The sequence below is a fragment of the Galeopterus variegatus genome, unplaced genomic scaffold (genome assembly GCF_000696425.1).
Source record: "Galeopterus variegatus unplaced genomic scaffold, G_variegatus-3.0.2 Scaffold13881, whole genome shotgun sequence".
Lineage (NCBI taxonomy): Eukaryota > Metazoa > Chordata > Mammalia > Dermoptera > Cynocephalidae > Galeopterus > Galeopterus variegatus.
The window spans coordinates 13,248-28,285 of record NW_007739992.1 but is presented as its reverse complement, the minus strand read 5'-3'; the positions used below and the strand labels follow the sequence as shown (position 1 = coordinate 28,285).

The following is a 15,038-nucleotide window of genomic DNA, read 5'->3' as shown; positions in this document are numbered from 1 at the left end:
GGTCCTGCCACCAACAAGGGAGCTGCGCAGGCCTGATGCTCCAGGATCCCCCTTCCCCACCGCTCAGGCTGCCAGGGGACCAGCTGAGCCTGAAACCCCCAGCCAGCAGGACTAGCGCCCCCTGCTGTATGCAGGGTACACTACAGGGCAACCGGAACCTGGGAGAGGCCATTTCCAGATCTCAGGGTGACTGCCCCATGGAACTCTTGAAGGAAATGTGTAGAGGAAAATACCTTGGTTTGGTTAAAGGTATAATTGTGTCACTTGAGAGCCCCAACTAGTCCCTTGGAGGATGGACCTGTATTACTGAATGAACCAAATCAGGGGCCTGAGGTCTTCTGAGAGTCCACTCCTCCGCACAGCCAGGCCCTCAAGTCCTTCCCTCTATCCTCTTTGCTGAGTCCCTTGGCCTCTCTGGGTCCAGGATCTTGTCCCTGTACCTGGATTAGCTCCCAGTGGGTCTTCCGCCTGCTGCCTGCCTGGCTTACTCCCAAACAGACATGAGCAGCCCCAAACTCTCCGGGGTTGTCCACTGCTTTCAGGACCAAGTTCAGAAACCACCCCACCCCATCCCACCCCACCCCTCGGCCCCTCGGCTCTGTCCCTGCTACTGTCACATCTAGTTCCCAGCTGTGCTGTGCCCACTTCCCCAGGCCGTCCCTCCTCCTGCCCTCCTGGTGCCTCCTGTCAGAGTGCCACCCATCCAGCACTGTGACCTCTGCTCCCTGTGGATGCTGGGCCCAGATCCAGCTTTTGCAAAAAGCAGACACTGAGAACAGGCGTGTTTGGATCACTCAGAGATGGGGTTCACTCGCGTTTTCCTTTGCCTAACCCCTAAGTGAAACCTAGGTCTAGCCTCTTCACATCAGCTGTGTCCCCACACCCTGCACCATAGGGCTAGAGGGCTGCCAACAACAGGCTTTGTCTCTTGCACAAGCCTCTAGGGGCCGGCCCTGGGGCCAAGCGTGTTGTCCTTCCTGAGCGCCTAGTTCTCTGGCCCAGGGAGCCTACTGCTAACACACATGGTGTGGACGCTAAAACCATCTGGTACAGGCACACACAGCCTTTATATCAGCACACAGGAACTTGGAAACAGAGCATATTTTTATACTTCTGTAAATGTAAGCTCAGCAGTCACAGCAAACATGGAGCAATCTCGATGGTGTTTATCCGTAGGATGGTCTGTGGGGTCACAATAACTGAAAAAGAGAAGACCCAGTCACAGGCTTGGCTACAGATTCTGCCACTGTCAATAAGCTACAGGGAGGCACTCTGCACACCAGGGCTGTCTGTTCTGTCTACAGAGGTGCTGCCCCGGCACCAGCCGCCCCAGCAGCATGTCCCCTGTCCCACGCGGCTGTGTTTATTTCGTGCTGTGTGCTGACTGCCTCGCCCGCCCTGGGGAAACTGGCGCTCACCTCCCCATCCCACAACACTCCCCGCATGTGCTGAGACGCCCTGCAGCACCGCCTCTCACCCAGCAGCACTTCACTGTGCACCTCCACCACCAAATGGGGGCTTCTGCTTGATTCCGGGGTGACCACCATCCTGGATGGCGTCCTGCTGACCCATCACTGACCTGCCCACACCTTGGCCCCTTTGCCTCCTCACTGACTTATCACGGGGCCTGTGTGTCCTCCACGGAGGGGACACCCATGGGCAAAGCTGGCACCTGTGAAATCAGTCATTCGGACTCTGTTCTGCCATCACTCGTCACCCAGCAGCCCCCTGTGGCTCCTTTCCTCCCTCTGGGGCTGAGGTTCTGCAATCTGTCACCTAAGAATGCCTGTCCTGCCAGCGCCTTCTCCTCCCTCATCCTCACCCTTGTGCTGCACCTGCCGGCACCAGCACTAGGGCAGGCCCAGCTGGCATGTGCTCGTCCAGGTAGCACCACTCTGTCACCTCCCTGCCTTGGGCCACACAGCAGCCTTTGCTCCTTCAACTGTTCCCTCCCACCGCCCCTCCTGTCACCCTGCTCACTCCTCCCCAGCACCCAGAGCCTCTGCCACTACACCTGTCGCCTCCTCCTCTCCCCTCCTGCCTCTCCCCAGCCCTTGGAGGAGCGCCCCCCTTCTACCACCAGCCGCCCCCACTACTTAAAAAACCCCCGAGCCAGCCCTGCCCCCAGCTGGCCGTGACTGCCACCACCAGCCACTTCTCTTCTTTAATCACCTTCAAAGGATGCTGTCCTCACCCGCTTCTACTCTGCTGACACATTTTTCCCTCTTTAAAGGATTTCAGTGTAATATTGGCAAGGTAAAATAATACATGAAACTCCTACGATCTTACCAATTAGCTTGAAGGTGAGACCACCACCAATTCCTTCCCATTCTGAGTTTCTTCCTTCTCCCATTCCCCAGCCGCAGCCCCAGATTCTGTGCTTACTACTCTCCCTTTAAATTTTTCTAGTATATATTTATAAATGTGTGTGTTTTCACGCACCTAACAGTACAAAGTTCTGCTCAGCTCTGAGCTTCTCAGAATGGCTCATCCCGTGTATAACCTCAGGCCCACTCCTGCTGCCGTGCACAGGCCAGTTCATTCCCTGTGCTGCTGGAGAACACTCCAGTCTCCTTTTACTTATCCACTCTCCACGTGGACGTGAGAGCTGCTTCCAGTGTTCCAGCATGTACCAAGCTGCCACTGGTGTTCCTGGACATGCCTCATGGCACATGCTGTGCAGGTCATGGTGAAGGCGAAAGTTCATGTTCACATGGTGGGGACTGGCCATGCCACATTCCAGGTGGCAGTGTCTGAAGTCTCCCGGGGGCCTCACTCCCCTACAACCCTGGCGGTTATGAGTGACCTCCACCAGGCCTCTCCTTGTCAGCCCTGGAAAGCTAGGGGGATCTAACCTTTCTCTGTGGCCCCTGCACCCAGCATGGTGCCAGGCCCCAGCAGCAGGACACAGGGGTAACCACCAGAGTGCAATGGGGACGCAGGGCACCAGCTACATTTTCTCTATCTTACTTCTTTTCTTCCTGAAGTTCTTCCTTTTCCTGAATTTCATATTGACCTTTGGCCACGATTCTGTCTTTTCAATGACTGTGGCTTCTACTCGAACAAGATCCCTTCTAGAAGAAGAAAAATAAACAGTGATTACCTTCTTCATCATTTTCCAGTTTTACTAGTGATAATTTCTAAAATGAAGTTTTCTTTTCTGCTGATTTAAAAGTAATATGTCCTCACTGTAAACATTTTGAAAACTATGCAAAAGCATACTGAAACACAGTTCTGTGGGGTCTGTGAACAAATCTGAAACGTGCCGTGCCGTAATGAACCAATAACAGACCGACAATTTGGTCTGGAAATCCTCCCTGGGAGACACTACTCATCCACTACTGTATGTATAAACGTGCTGTGTGTAGTGCTGGTGGCGAGTGTGAATACAAACCCCTTCCCTGGACTAACTGCACCACGTCCACCTTCTGCACATCCAGCCCCAGGCCCCAGACAAAGCCCAGTATTTGTCAGCATGTTACCCAAGCAGTGGCTTGCCGAGTAGCGTGAAGTTGTCCGCCCCAACCAGCAGGACCTGAAAAGATTAAACAGGCACACTTCATCACAGGCTCATTGGTAATAAGTAATACAAAAGTTGATAACAATGGGTCGTGATGTGAACACACTGCAAAATGAGGAAGACGCTGGTTACCTAGAAGTAAAAACATTGTGCTAGGGATCTGATCTGCTCGCTAACTAATTATTCCTTTCACATTAAGCAACTGGGGATGCGAGCCAACAACGTGGTGACGGTATCGCAGCAGGGCCACTGTACATGAACACCCTAGACCTCAGAGACAGGGCACGGAAAATCTGATTACTGATGCCGTGGTTAGACATCCGGACAACTGTTAACCTCCTATGTAAACTGTGCCTTTAAAAAAAATAACTTTTACTGAAACATAACATACACAGAAAAAAATGTACAAATTGTACCATGACGTTTTTTTGAGCTGTTCACAATACTGGATATTATAAATATTTAGGTTCAATCGTATTATTTTAATTTCTGCAAAATTCCATACAGCCAGGCAACGATCCTCAATCCAGGGAGAATTGCAGCACTACGCTGTGGCCACAGATGAAGACATCTTTGCATTCCAAGTACATTAGTGTTTCTTATTAGATGCTGGAAGACTTTCTTTAATTATATTGATAAGAAAAAATCCAATTATACCAAAATTAAATGTTTAAAGACAAAGTATATTTTATAACATCAATGGACAATGTATATTAGATGACAAATAGTAAAAAAATAAATTTTTTTTTTTTTGGGTGGCTCGCTGGTACAGGGATGCAAACCCTTGACCTTGGTGTTACCAACACTGCACTCTAACCAACTGAGCTAAATGGCCAGTCCTAAAGACAAGTATCTTTAGTGTTAATTTCAGCATGACATGCTCTCTAGCACTGGATTTCCTAAATTATGCAAAATAATCTACATTAGGTGCGGCTTTCTATAATTTTTTCGTTAATGTTTCAAAATAATGTCTTTTAAAAAAATTTTCACAAATACGATACTGAAGTGTCCTACTCATTTGAGACATTAAAAAAATAAATGTGCTTGTTCATGAGCTCGTGACAGAGACACTGACGCCATTAAGAAGAAGAGAGCTTTTACAAAGTTAATTAGTTCAGCTCTGAGCTAAATAGTCGAGCTCAGATCACAGGTTAGGAGAGACCATCTTAGAAACAGAGTTTAACGTTCTCCTTGGTGTGAATGCACAAAAACTCTATCATCACAAAAGAAAGGAGAGTTTTAATAAATAAAAAAGTCATATAGATATTCCATCATATTAATAATAAAATACATCTTAGCAAAAGTACTACTGCGGAGATTGTTATAATTTTATGAGTAGAGTAAGCAAGTCAAATGGACCCCCCCAAACACAGCAAACAGAATTTTAACTAAAGGCTAGAAATGCTCAGCTAAATAAGACAGACCACACAATTTTGAATGGTCAGTAAAATAAATTAATACCCAGAGAAATAGCTCTAAACCACTCCTTACTGTTTAAAAACAGCAGCAGCTGTCAAATCTAATCTCAGAGTAGTGTTTTAGCAGAAGCATAAACACTCTTCCCCATAAGGTGCGCTTGAAAACTCTTTACATCCCTAATTGGGATTTTTATTATGTCCTCAATGAAACAGCTTTCTATGGAAACACATTAACGGGACGGTAAGGCAAAGCAGTAAAGACATGTTTTATCCTTGGAGAAACGCGCCGTCTGCCTCTGAGGAGCACATGAGCCGAGCCAGGCACCCCTCTGGATGGCAGCGGCTGCCCTGCCCTCACCTCCTGGCGCCCGGCCCGCCAGCCCCCGCCCTCCACGGCCGCCCACTCTCTCCCTCCTGTCCCTTCCGAGCCTTGGCTTTTTTGGCCTTCACCACAGACTTGAGGAAGCCTCCTCAGTGATAAACAGGGGAGTGGGGATTGCGTATTTGGTGACAAAGTCCCTGAGTACACAAAGAAGCCTGACAGTCTCACCTTCTCCAGTCGAATCCTCTCTCCACACGCAAGGTCCAATTCATTTCCAATTAGAATCAGGTCTTCAGAAGTCACCTTCCACTGGTGGCTGGCAAAGTGCACCACGGCAAAGAGCCTACCGTACTGCCCTGTGGCGATCAGCTCGTTCACCTTCCCCACGACCTCTGCGAGGAAAAGGCAGCCGGGCAGTCACCTACAACTGGAAAGGCAGCAGCTGCCCCCCTTTCCCCCCATGTCAATGCAGTGTGACATGAGCTCCTGGTGGAGGGGCCCCAGGGCTGACGTGATAGCTGGTGCCTCTTGTGAAGGGAGTTCACAGCTGGCGGCCTGGCCTTGCTTCCCTGCCCCGCAGGCAAGGATCAATCTGCTGTTCCCAGGAGCACTGGCACCTTGGCATGCGGGGCTTTTATAGATGGAAGTTCCCCCAGACTTCACAGAATGCCCATGCCTGGCTCCAATTCTACAACTGTGGGGTGGGGCAGGCCTCCACCTTGTTATTCCCATTCTTTAGTAATAAAGAGCCTAATAGTGAGCGTGCAAGTCCTGAGAGGTCCAATTCATTTTCAATTAGAATCAGGTGAAAGGAGAGGCCTTTTGCCAACAGGAACACCAGAATTGCATCTCCCCAGGCTGGATTCTTTCTGCACGCCTCCGCCCACATGGGCTCCCTGCTCTGTTGTCACTCCCCAACTCAGGTCACAGCCCCTCAAACCTGCACCCTTTACTCTGAACGGGCGCTTACTGAGCACTGACCCACCTGGCCTGGCCTAGGGCTGAGCACAGAGATGGATACAACACAGTTCCTGCCCTAGACACGGAGTCAAGAACAGAAGCTGCACCTGGCAGTGAGGGCAGAACTCTTGGTGTGTTTGTTTATCTTGCAGGATACCTGAAACAGTAACTTAAAATACAAGAAGATTCCACTCCATAATCTGGATTTCCAGCTTTCTGGGGACCTGAGGACCTGGCACTCCCTCAGTGCAACAGTGGCTGGCCCTCCTCATTGCTCCGGGATGACGCAATTCGCGACACCCGTTTCTCCAGCACACAGGGCAGCGCCAGCTTCCACTTATCGCTGCGCTCAGCTGTTCTTCTGACCAGGGAAAACCTGCCCCTGAACCCACGTTTCCACCCACAGCAGGAGGCGAGAGGTGGACCGAGGCCCCTCCTCCACTCACAGCACCTGCCTGCAACACGGTAGCTGCTCACAAGTACTCAGTGTTGTAAGTTATGTCTCCGAGCACCCAGCGATGGGAAACCCTTGTCCTGTGGCCAGGTGACCTTTCTGTGGCTAACTGCCATGGGAGGCGGGTGCTACCCTCTAGCTTCCATCCCACAAGAAAGGCTTTTACCTCTGTGGTGTCGGGTCTCTTCAACTGGGTCTGGCAGAACAATTTCTGGCCAAGGTGGCGAACTCAGGGATGTTTTAGGAACATATCTGTAAAAAACATTTCACATACACGTCACACATATGTGAAAAGGCAGTTTGAATTCCCTAAGAAATGGCTGTGCACAAAACATTAGGAAGGACAAGGACCTAGCAAGTCACTGATTCAGGTCCTGTATCCTCAGGCTGCTTGCTGGGGATGCTGCTGTTGGGAAAATATAGGAAAATGGTCAGGGCCCCTCAGATGTTCAGAATCTTGCGGAGCATTTGATGTAAATATGCACGTGCGCCCAGGTGTTCCTTGGTTATTGTCTAATGTAATTGCGCATGTGCACCCAGGTGTCCTAGGTTATGACTTAAGTATAAAGAACAAGTGGCTCTGATCTAGTGTCCCCCACCCTCTGGATGCCCCCAGGGTGGGCAGGGGGAACTACAGGAGATGCCCATACTGCTGCTGGTGGCTGCTGCTAGTGCCCCTGGGACCCTCCACGAGGCCACCGCCAGAGCTGTAAGCTACTGGACCTCTAAGCTGCTGCTGTTCAGGAAGCTAAAGACTGAGCTCCCGTCGTCTGCCAAAAGCTCCTGGGATCTTTCCCAATTACCTAGCATGGGCCTGCGTGTGAGGGGTCTGGTGACCCAGCCCGTACAAGGGGTTTGAAGGGACTGAGCCCTAGCCCTAACAATGTAAATGGAAACTTAGCATAACTAAAATAATAACTAAAATAATGAAACATTTTGGCTTTAGTTATGATTTGCCTTGTTTTACAGCTGCCCTCAGTCAGAGTGAGCCGTCCTCTCACCTTCACAGGAGAGGCCCAGTGACCCCGGGTAATACCAACATCCACTCTTCAGGACATATACCACCTCTTCGGTATAATCCTAAGGACAGGCTCCCACATTCCCTCTTAGAACTGCAATGTGTCTCAAGGAGCAATGGCTAATCATTCAGCAGTCCAAACAGGAACTCTAGGCATGCTGTCCCAAAGGAGCCCCTCCTTGGTGTGGCTCTCCATCCTTGTAATCCTCAGAACACACTTCCTCTTGGAGATGCAGGCTGGAATGCTCAGCCCTTCACTCTGCTTTGGCTACAGCACATGACACCAGGGCAAGCAGCTCCTGGCCTCACAGCAGGTGAGGCTCCAGCTACCCTTCTGCACATCCATCCTTGTTCTCCCCATTCCATCAGTACCCACCTGTGACTACCCAGGTGGGTGCCTACCCTTCCTTCCTGCTCACATGGGAGCCAGGCACACCTAGGGCTGTACCCCAGCTCCCACTGAGTCTCTGACAGTAATGTGACCTGGGGCAAGTTATTTACCGACTCTGCATCCTGGTGTCTAACTGAGTAAATGGGAATACAAGCACCTGCCTGAAACGGCTGTGGTGGGAGGAGATAGGATCATGTCCCCAGCAGTACCCAGCAGAGTGAGAACCCGCCAGTGTTTAGTCCCTGAGCAGCAGCACTGTGGCCACTAGTCTGTTTGTTACTGGGGTCACCTGGGCTCTGCCTTGAGTAGATGAGGTGAAGGTGGGCAGGGAGCCTGGGGAGAGGAGGCAAGAGAGGAAGGAGGTGGGGTCTTCTCAACTTCCTGACCTCTATAGAGGGGAGAGGGGTTAGTTGAGCCCAAATCAAATATTCAGAAGTGTTTTCAAGCTTCTGTGGCTGCTGCCATCAGAACGTGAATGCTTTCCCACTATGCTAAGTGTCTGAACACCTAGAAACACGAGTTCCATGCTCTGGGGCTGGGTAATGACTTTGGAGGACAATGAGCAGAAGGGGCTGCTCTCTGTGTGACCGAGGTCACATTTGGTCTCCTCCACTGGGTGTGGTTGTGCACAGGTGAAGACTGCTAAAAGAAAACAAGTGGGAAAACTGGACCCTGGCAGGAAGGCCGTAGCCTTTCACACAGGAAACAGGCACAAATAAGCCAGACCTAGCAAAATACCCACTTACAATTTTCTTTCTTCCTATTTTTAGATTCAGTTTTTCAACTTCGTTTGAGAAACAAAAAAGATTCCTGTACCTCCTGCTGCTGAGAACCCCCAGCGTTGCTGGGGCTGCCGCAGCAGCAGTAACAGCAGCTGGCATTTTTTGAGTGCCTATGATACACCAGGTGCTGTTCTAAGCTCTTTAAATGTATTTATTTATTTAATTCTCACAAAACCCCATGGAGATAGAAACTGACATTATTTCTGTTGAGGGCAAGAGCCTTGCTCAGGGTCCCGGGGCTGTGAGGAGCAGGCTAGGAATAGACCCCAGAGCTCCCCTACAGGTAACCACTATCTGGTATTGCTCCTGTATATCCTACAAGTGAGTGAGATTTTGTCAAATTTACTTCCTGCTATAATACTTTAAAATATTATTTTCTAAGTATAAAATTTTAACATTGAATATGCTTTTTCAAATTACATGGGTTACTCCTAGAGATTGACACAACCTTCCTGGTTAGAAATCCCGAATTAGGAGTTAAAGCTTCTCCACAGTCAAAGACAGCTACGTAAGGCCTAGAGCACTTTTCTCTCTGGACTCTTTGCAGTTTTGTCTATATTTCTTTTAAGGGTCTGAGGAAAATACTGTCAGAAAAGTTAAGAGAAAATATGAATATTCTCAAAAACCCAAACGCAGGAAGTTTTGACTTTATAAAGACATTCCTACAAGTGAAAAGAAAGGAATCACCAAAACCCACATTTTGATATTACCCTTGTGGAAACGAAGCGCTCTGCGAAGTGAACCTCCGAGACACAGACCAAAGGGAGGCTGAGGAATGAGAGAAACAGGTAATTACTACATGGAACATGCTGAATGCCCAAGGCTGGCTCCTGGTGTCTGGTTTAAGCCACCGCATCACAACTTGCCTAAGGAAAAATCTAGGTGAACACACCTAAAGCAGCATCACTTATAGGAATTGGTTAAGTGTGTCGAGATGTGTGCACCACACTGTCTAAAGGTGGCTAATGCAGAACCCCCCACCCAGTGACTCGTTCCTTGACCACCAAGGGCCTGGGAGGCTCAGACCCTTTCTGTGCCCAAGAGTGGGTCAGTCTCCAAGACGCTCCAGTGACCTTCATCGCCTCCTGGATTTCTCACCTGTGTCATCCCTCCCCTATGAGTCGGTCTGTGTGACCAACAGCCTGTGGCTAAAGTGATGGTTCTTCGCTTCCAAGAATAGGTTACGAAAGACTGCGACTCCTGTCTTGGATGGCGTTCTCTCTGATCTCTGGCTGTAGGGGCTGCCATGCTGTGGGCTGCCCTACAAGAGGTTGCTGTGGGGAGGAACCCATGGGAGTGCGCTTGCAGGCAGATTCTCCAGCCCTGGCTGACTTCCTTGAATGCAATCTAAGGAGAGACCCTGAGCCAAAACCACCCAGCTAGGCTGCTCCCCTGAGGAATGGCATGAGGTAGTAAATATTTGTTGTCCGAAGCTGCTAAGTTTTGCAGTAATTTGTTACATAGCGGGAGATAACTAATATACCAAGGGACAAAGTCTGGTGAGGAGAAGAGAGGCTCAGGAATAAAATGCACAGTACTTAGGTGCAAAAAGCAGAGCACAGATATTCCCAATAACCACAGTTTTTAAAAACTGAGCTATAATTTACATACCATAAAATTCACCCTTTTGAGATTCACCCATTCTCGTCTCCTTGGCTGATTTCTCCTCTCTTCTCCCAACCTGTACGTCCAGGCCTGAGCCCTTGGACCTTACCTCTTTTCTATCTATGGCCGTTTCTCTGGTGATTGCGTCTATTGGATAGATTTAAATGTCACTTTCACGCTGGTGACTCCCAAGTTTACACCTCCAGCCAGGACTTCTCTCCTGGACTTGCACATCCACCTATCTACTTTGGCCACTTGCACCTCAGACGTGTGTCTCAAATCTAACAAAGCCCCTGATCCCCCAAGGCCTGCTGCTCCCACACCCCTCCCCATCACATATGATGAAAACTTCATCCTTCCAGTTGCTCAGCCCAAAACCTCCTTCATTTCTGACCTTCTCTCTCTCGCCCCTCAGCCTACATCAGCAAATCCTGTTGGCTTTCCCTCCAAGGGCCCCAGGATCTAACTACTTAATGGTCTCGGAGAAGTCATCACCCAGGATCTAACTACTTAATGGTTTCGGAGAAGTCATCCCCTCGTCTGGATTATTATTAAAACCCTGCTCTCACCTGGCCTCCCTTCTCCACAGCAGCGAGATTCTGTTAACACTGAGGTCAGATCATGCCACTATTTTGCTAAAACTTCCAAGAGCTTCCCATTTCACTCAGAGAAAAAGCCAAAGCCCTTACAGTGGCCCATAGGGCGGGGGGCAACGTGATCCCCTGTCCCTCTGAACCCATCTCCCACGCTTGTCCCCTGGTTCACTCTGTACCCGCCACCCTTCCTCCCTGCCATTCCTGGAATATGCCCAGCACATGCCTGCTCTGCATCGTTTGCCCTGGCTCTTTTTCACATGGAATACTGTCACCCTTTCCCCCCACCTCACCAGGTATCCACAAGGCTAATTCCCTTATTTCCTCTGGGTCTCCACTCAACACCATCTCAAGTAGAGGCCTTTCCCAACTGTCCTATTTAAAATTGAATCACTCCCTCAATTCATGGACAACTGAAGACTGTCTTAACAAGCACAGCTCATCTGTGCTGAAACTAAGGCTGGGTTAAGATGGGGTTTAGGTCCTCATTAAAGTCCACAGCATAGAGTTTAAGAGGAAATGATGAAATGGTGCTCCCTGAAACATCTCTTCTTTAAATTTAATTAGACAAATTATACTCAAACTAGTAGATGCCCTGGGAAGGCAATCAACATTAGGGCTAATAAAAAGCTTGAATAGTATAAAAGGGCTGGAGGAGGTATTGTAGAACCTTTCTAGCACTTATGAGAGGTAAATTAACACCAATTGCTAAACATAGAAACTGGATAAATTTCAATATTCATTTAGAAATTAATTTTATGATGCTGTCCTAAGTATTAAAATACAGGTTATACTTAAATCATTCAAAGTTTGGCATGTTCACACATGTGCACAAAGTATTTGATAGATATTTACACACTGGGAGACACAATTATGGTCTGACTTTGGAGTTTTGGCAGATCTGGGTTCAAATTCTGGCAAGTTTCCCTACTAGCTTTTTTTGGGTGCGTGTGATCCGAACCCTCGGGCGGGAGCGCTGCCGCGCTTCCCAAGCGGCGCACTATCCAGTGCGCCACCGGGCCGGCCCTCGGTTAGCAAGTTTCTGCTAAGTTTTTTTTTTTTTTTAAAGCTTAGTTTTGTTCAGTTAGCGAGTTCCCTATAATTCTTATGCTCTTAGCTTTGCCCTTGGCCTCACAGGGAACAAACAAGCTCCTTTATTTAATTTTTTTTTTTAAAGATGACCAGTAAGGGGATCTTAACCCTTGACTTGGTGTTGTCAGCACCACGCTCACCCAGTGAGCCAACCGGCCATCCCTATATAGGATCCGAACCCGTGGCCTTGGTGTTATCAGCACCACACTCTCCCGAATGAGCCACGGGCCGGCCCCAAAACAAGCTCCTTTAGATACCTGAAGTCTGGGACTGTGTCTTTCCATCCTGTCTCCTTCACTCGCTCTTCAAGGCCCCATCTGCTCCCATTTTGGCCCCCTTCTCTGTACTCACTTTACTGTGTCTACTTTTCTTTCTTCAAGTGTGGGTCTGGACTTGAACAGGGTATTAAGGGGTGGTTTTATGCTGGTAGAATGGTTAAGTCCCACTGCTTTTGGGAAAACTTCCCTGCCTACTTAAACCCACGTTTATTATGAAAAATGTCAAGCATACAAAAGTAAAGAGAATAGAACAATGAACTCTCAGTTATCACTCCCCACATTCAGCAATTATCAACTCATGGCCAGTCTTGTCATCTACACAGCCTCTGGCCCAGCTTTACATTTTTTTGAAAGACTATTTTTTTGAGCAGTTTTAGGTTCACAGCAAAATTGAGTGGAAGGTACAGAGATTTTCCATATACACCCTGCCCCCACCACGCACAGCCTCCCCCACTACCAATGTCCCCCATCAGAGTGATACATCTGTTCCATCAGTGAGCCTACACTGACACATCATTATCACCCAAGTCCAGTTTACATTAGGGTTCACTCTTGATGTTGTACATTCCATGGATTTGACCAAATGTACAATGACATGTATCCACCATTACAGTATCATATGGAATAGTTTTGCTGCCGTAAAAACCCTCTGTGCACCGCCTATTCATCCCTCCCTCCCTCATGGCCCCAGACCCTACACCCACCCGTTTTTTTTTTACTGTTTCTATAGTTTTGCCTTTTCCAAATGTCACATAGGGGAAGCATACAGTATGCAGCCTTTAGGGGCTGGCTTCTTTATCTTAGTAATATGCATTTAAGTTTCCTCCATGTTTTTTCATGGCTTAATAGCTCACTTCTTTATTACTGCTGAATAATATTTCACCGTATGGATGTGCTATAGTTTACTTACCCATCCACCTACAGAAGGACATCTTGGTTGCTTCCAAGTTTCGGCAATTGTAAATGAAGCTGCTATAAACATACGCGTGCACGTTTTTGTGTAAACATAAGTTTACAGCGCCTTTGGGTAATACCAAGGAGCTCTGCAATTATTTTATGCAAATCAAAGACACATCATTTCAAGAGCAAAGATGTGAGTATACTTCTTTGAGAGTAATAAAACAGCCCCAATTTTAAAACATACATAAACATTTGCACACACACACTCCAACCGTCTTCAGGCAGAGATGTACAGCGTTGTTGACAAACATAACCTTTTCTGAGCCTCATGACAACCTTTGTCGACTGGCCGGTTTGGGGATCCAAAACGTGACCTTGGTGATATAAGGGTGTGCTCTCACCAACTGAGCAAACCGGCCGGCCCAGCATTTTTCGGAGAGTGGCTCGCAGCCTGGGGGCAGGGGCTCAGGCACCGGCTTTGGGCCGGACCCAGCTGCCTCTGAATTCCTCCTCTCCCACTTCCCCGCGGTGTGACCCTGGGCAAGTTACCTAACTCCTCTGAGCCTGTTTGCTCTCTTGCTACGCAGTCTATACAAAAGCTGAAGGGCTATCGTCAGTCTTTAAGCTACTAACTGAGGGTACCGGCATCTGAACCCAGGTTCCCCCGACTCCAAACCCCGCGCCACCTTCACCACAAACACTGTCAACACAGAAGGCACGAGGTCGGACCCAGACACGCACGTGACGGGACGGCGGGGAACGCTGCTCGTCCCGCTTCCTCCCTTCACCCCGCGGCTCGGGTCTCACCCGCTCCGGGCCCCGAAGGTCTCGGGATGCTGCGGCTGCACGCAGACACCAGCCGCCCAAAGGTGACCGAGAGTGCCGAGGCCCCCACGGCTGCCGCCATCTTCCCGCAGCCTCGGCCGGAAGCGGAAGCGTTGCGAATCTTGTGCGTCGACGTACGGGCCCGGCGGGGAACACCGGTCCCGCGGGGAACACGGGCCCTGCGGAGGAGAGGGACCTTAGCGGCTCTGGGCCCGGGCCGGGGGCGGCGATGGCCTCTGCGGCTGTGGAGAAGTTCGTGACCAAGCAATTGGACCTGCTGGAGCTGGAGAGAGACGCGGAGGTGGCGGAGCGTAGGTACGGGCCGCCGCCGCCGGTCCCCACCGGGACCCCGGACGGAGCCTCGGAGGAGCTCGGCCTGACCAGCCTCGGGGCGGGAGTGTCCTCTCCCGGTCCCCCGAGTCCTGGCAGCCTCCGGACATGGCGACCTCATCAGCTCCCGGACAGCCCGTTCCTTTGGGGGACCCTCAGGAGCCCTTTCTGGTCTCGACCTGAAGCCCCGCCATCACTCCTGGGGCCCGGCTCTGACCCAGTTCGCCCCCCGGGGGCCCGGAGGAAGAACTTCCTCCCCTGGGCAGGGTCAGGATGGCTTCTTGGAGGAGGCCTGAGCAGCGCCCGAGGAAAATCGGAGTGAAGCTGGGGGGCGCGGGGCGGGGGGCGCTCCTGAAGGAGATGCGGGGAGCCGGCAGGGAGCTGGCTTGTTTCTGAATGAGAAGACTCACCTGCCGGAAGCATGAGAGCTAGCGCATGTATTTTACATGCATTAACGCCTTTACACCTCACGCCAGCCCTTCAGAGTGGGTTGCTGATCCTCTCCTGTTCCGTCTGAGGAGGCCGAGACGGGGAGGGGTTAAAGAACTTG

At 50.0% G+C, this 15,038-nt stretch overlaps 2 protein-coding genes across 2 annotated transcripts in view; one reads left to right on the top strand and one right to left on the bottom strand.

Moving 5' to 3' along the window:
• Window positions 1–1,084: 1,084 nt before the first annotated feature.
• On the bottom strand, window positions 1,085–14,249 carry MRPL21 (mitochondrial ribosomal protein L21). The gene is made up of 7 exons (XM_008563519.1): window positions 14,141–14,249; window positions 9,576–9,633; window positions 6,841–6,926; window positions 5,489–5,652; window positions 3,483–3,535; window positions 2,971–3,074; window positions 1,085–1,199 (listed from the first exon to the last, which is right to left on the bottom strand). Exons 1-7 carry the CDS (start codon window positions 14,238–14,240, stop codon window positions 1,135–1,137), a joined length of 630 nt encoding a protein of 209 aa, XP_008561741.1. The 5' UTR covers window positions 14,241–14,249; the 3' UTR covers window positions 1,085–1,134.
• Window positions 14,250–14,387: 138 nt separating this feature from the next.
• Window positions 14,388–15,038, top strand: part of LOC103581766 (DNA-binding protein SMUBP-2-like) — a gene marked incomplete at its 3' end in the record, with an annotated part of 12,138 nt that continues 11,487 nt past the window's right edge. The window contains exon 1 of the mRNA XM_008563520.1: window positions 14,388–14,473. Within this exon, the coding sequence (XP_008561742.1) occupies window positions 14,388–14,473 (86 nt within the window). The remainder of the gene's footprint in view (window positions 14,474–15,038) is intronic.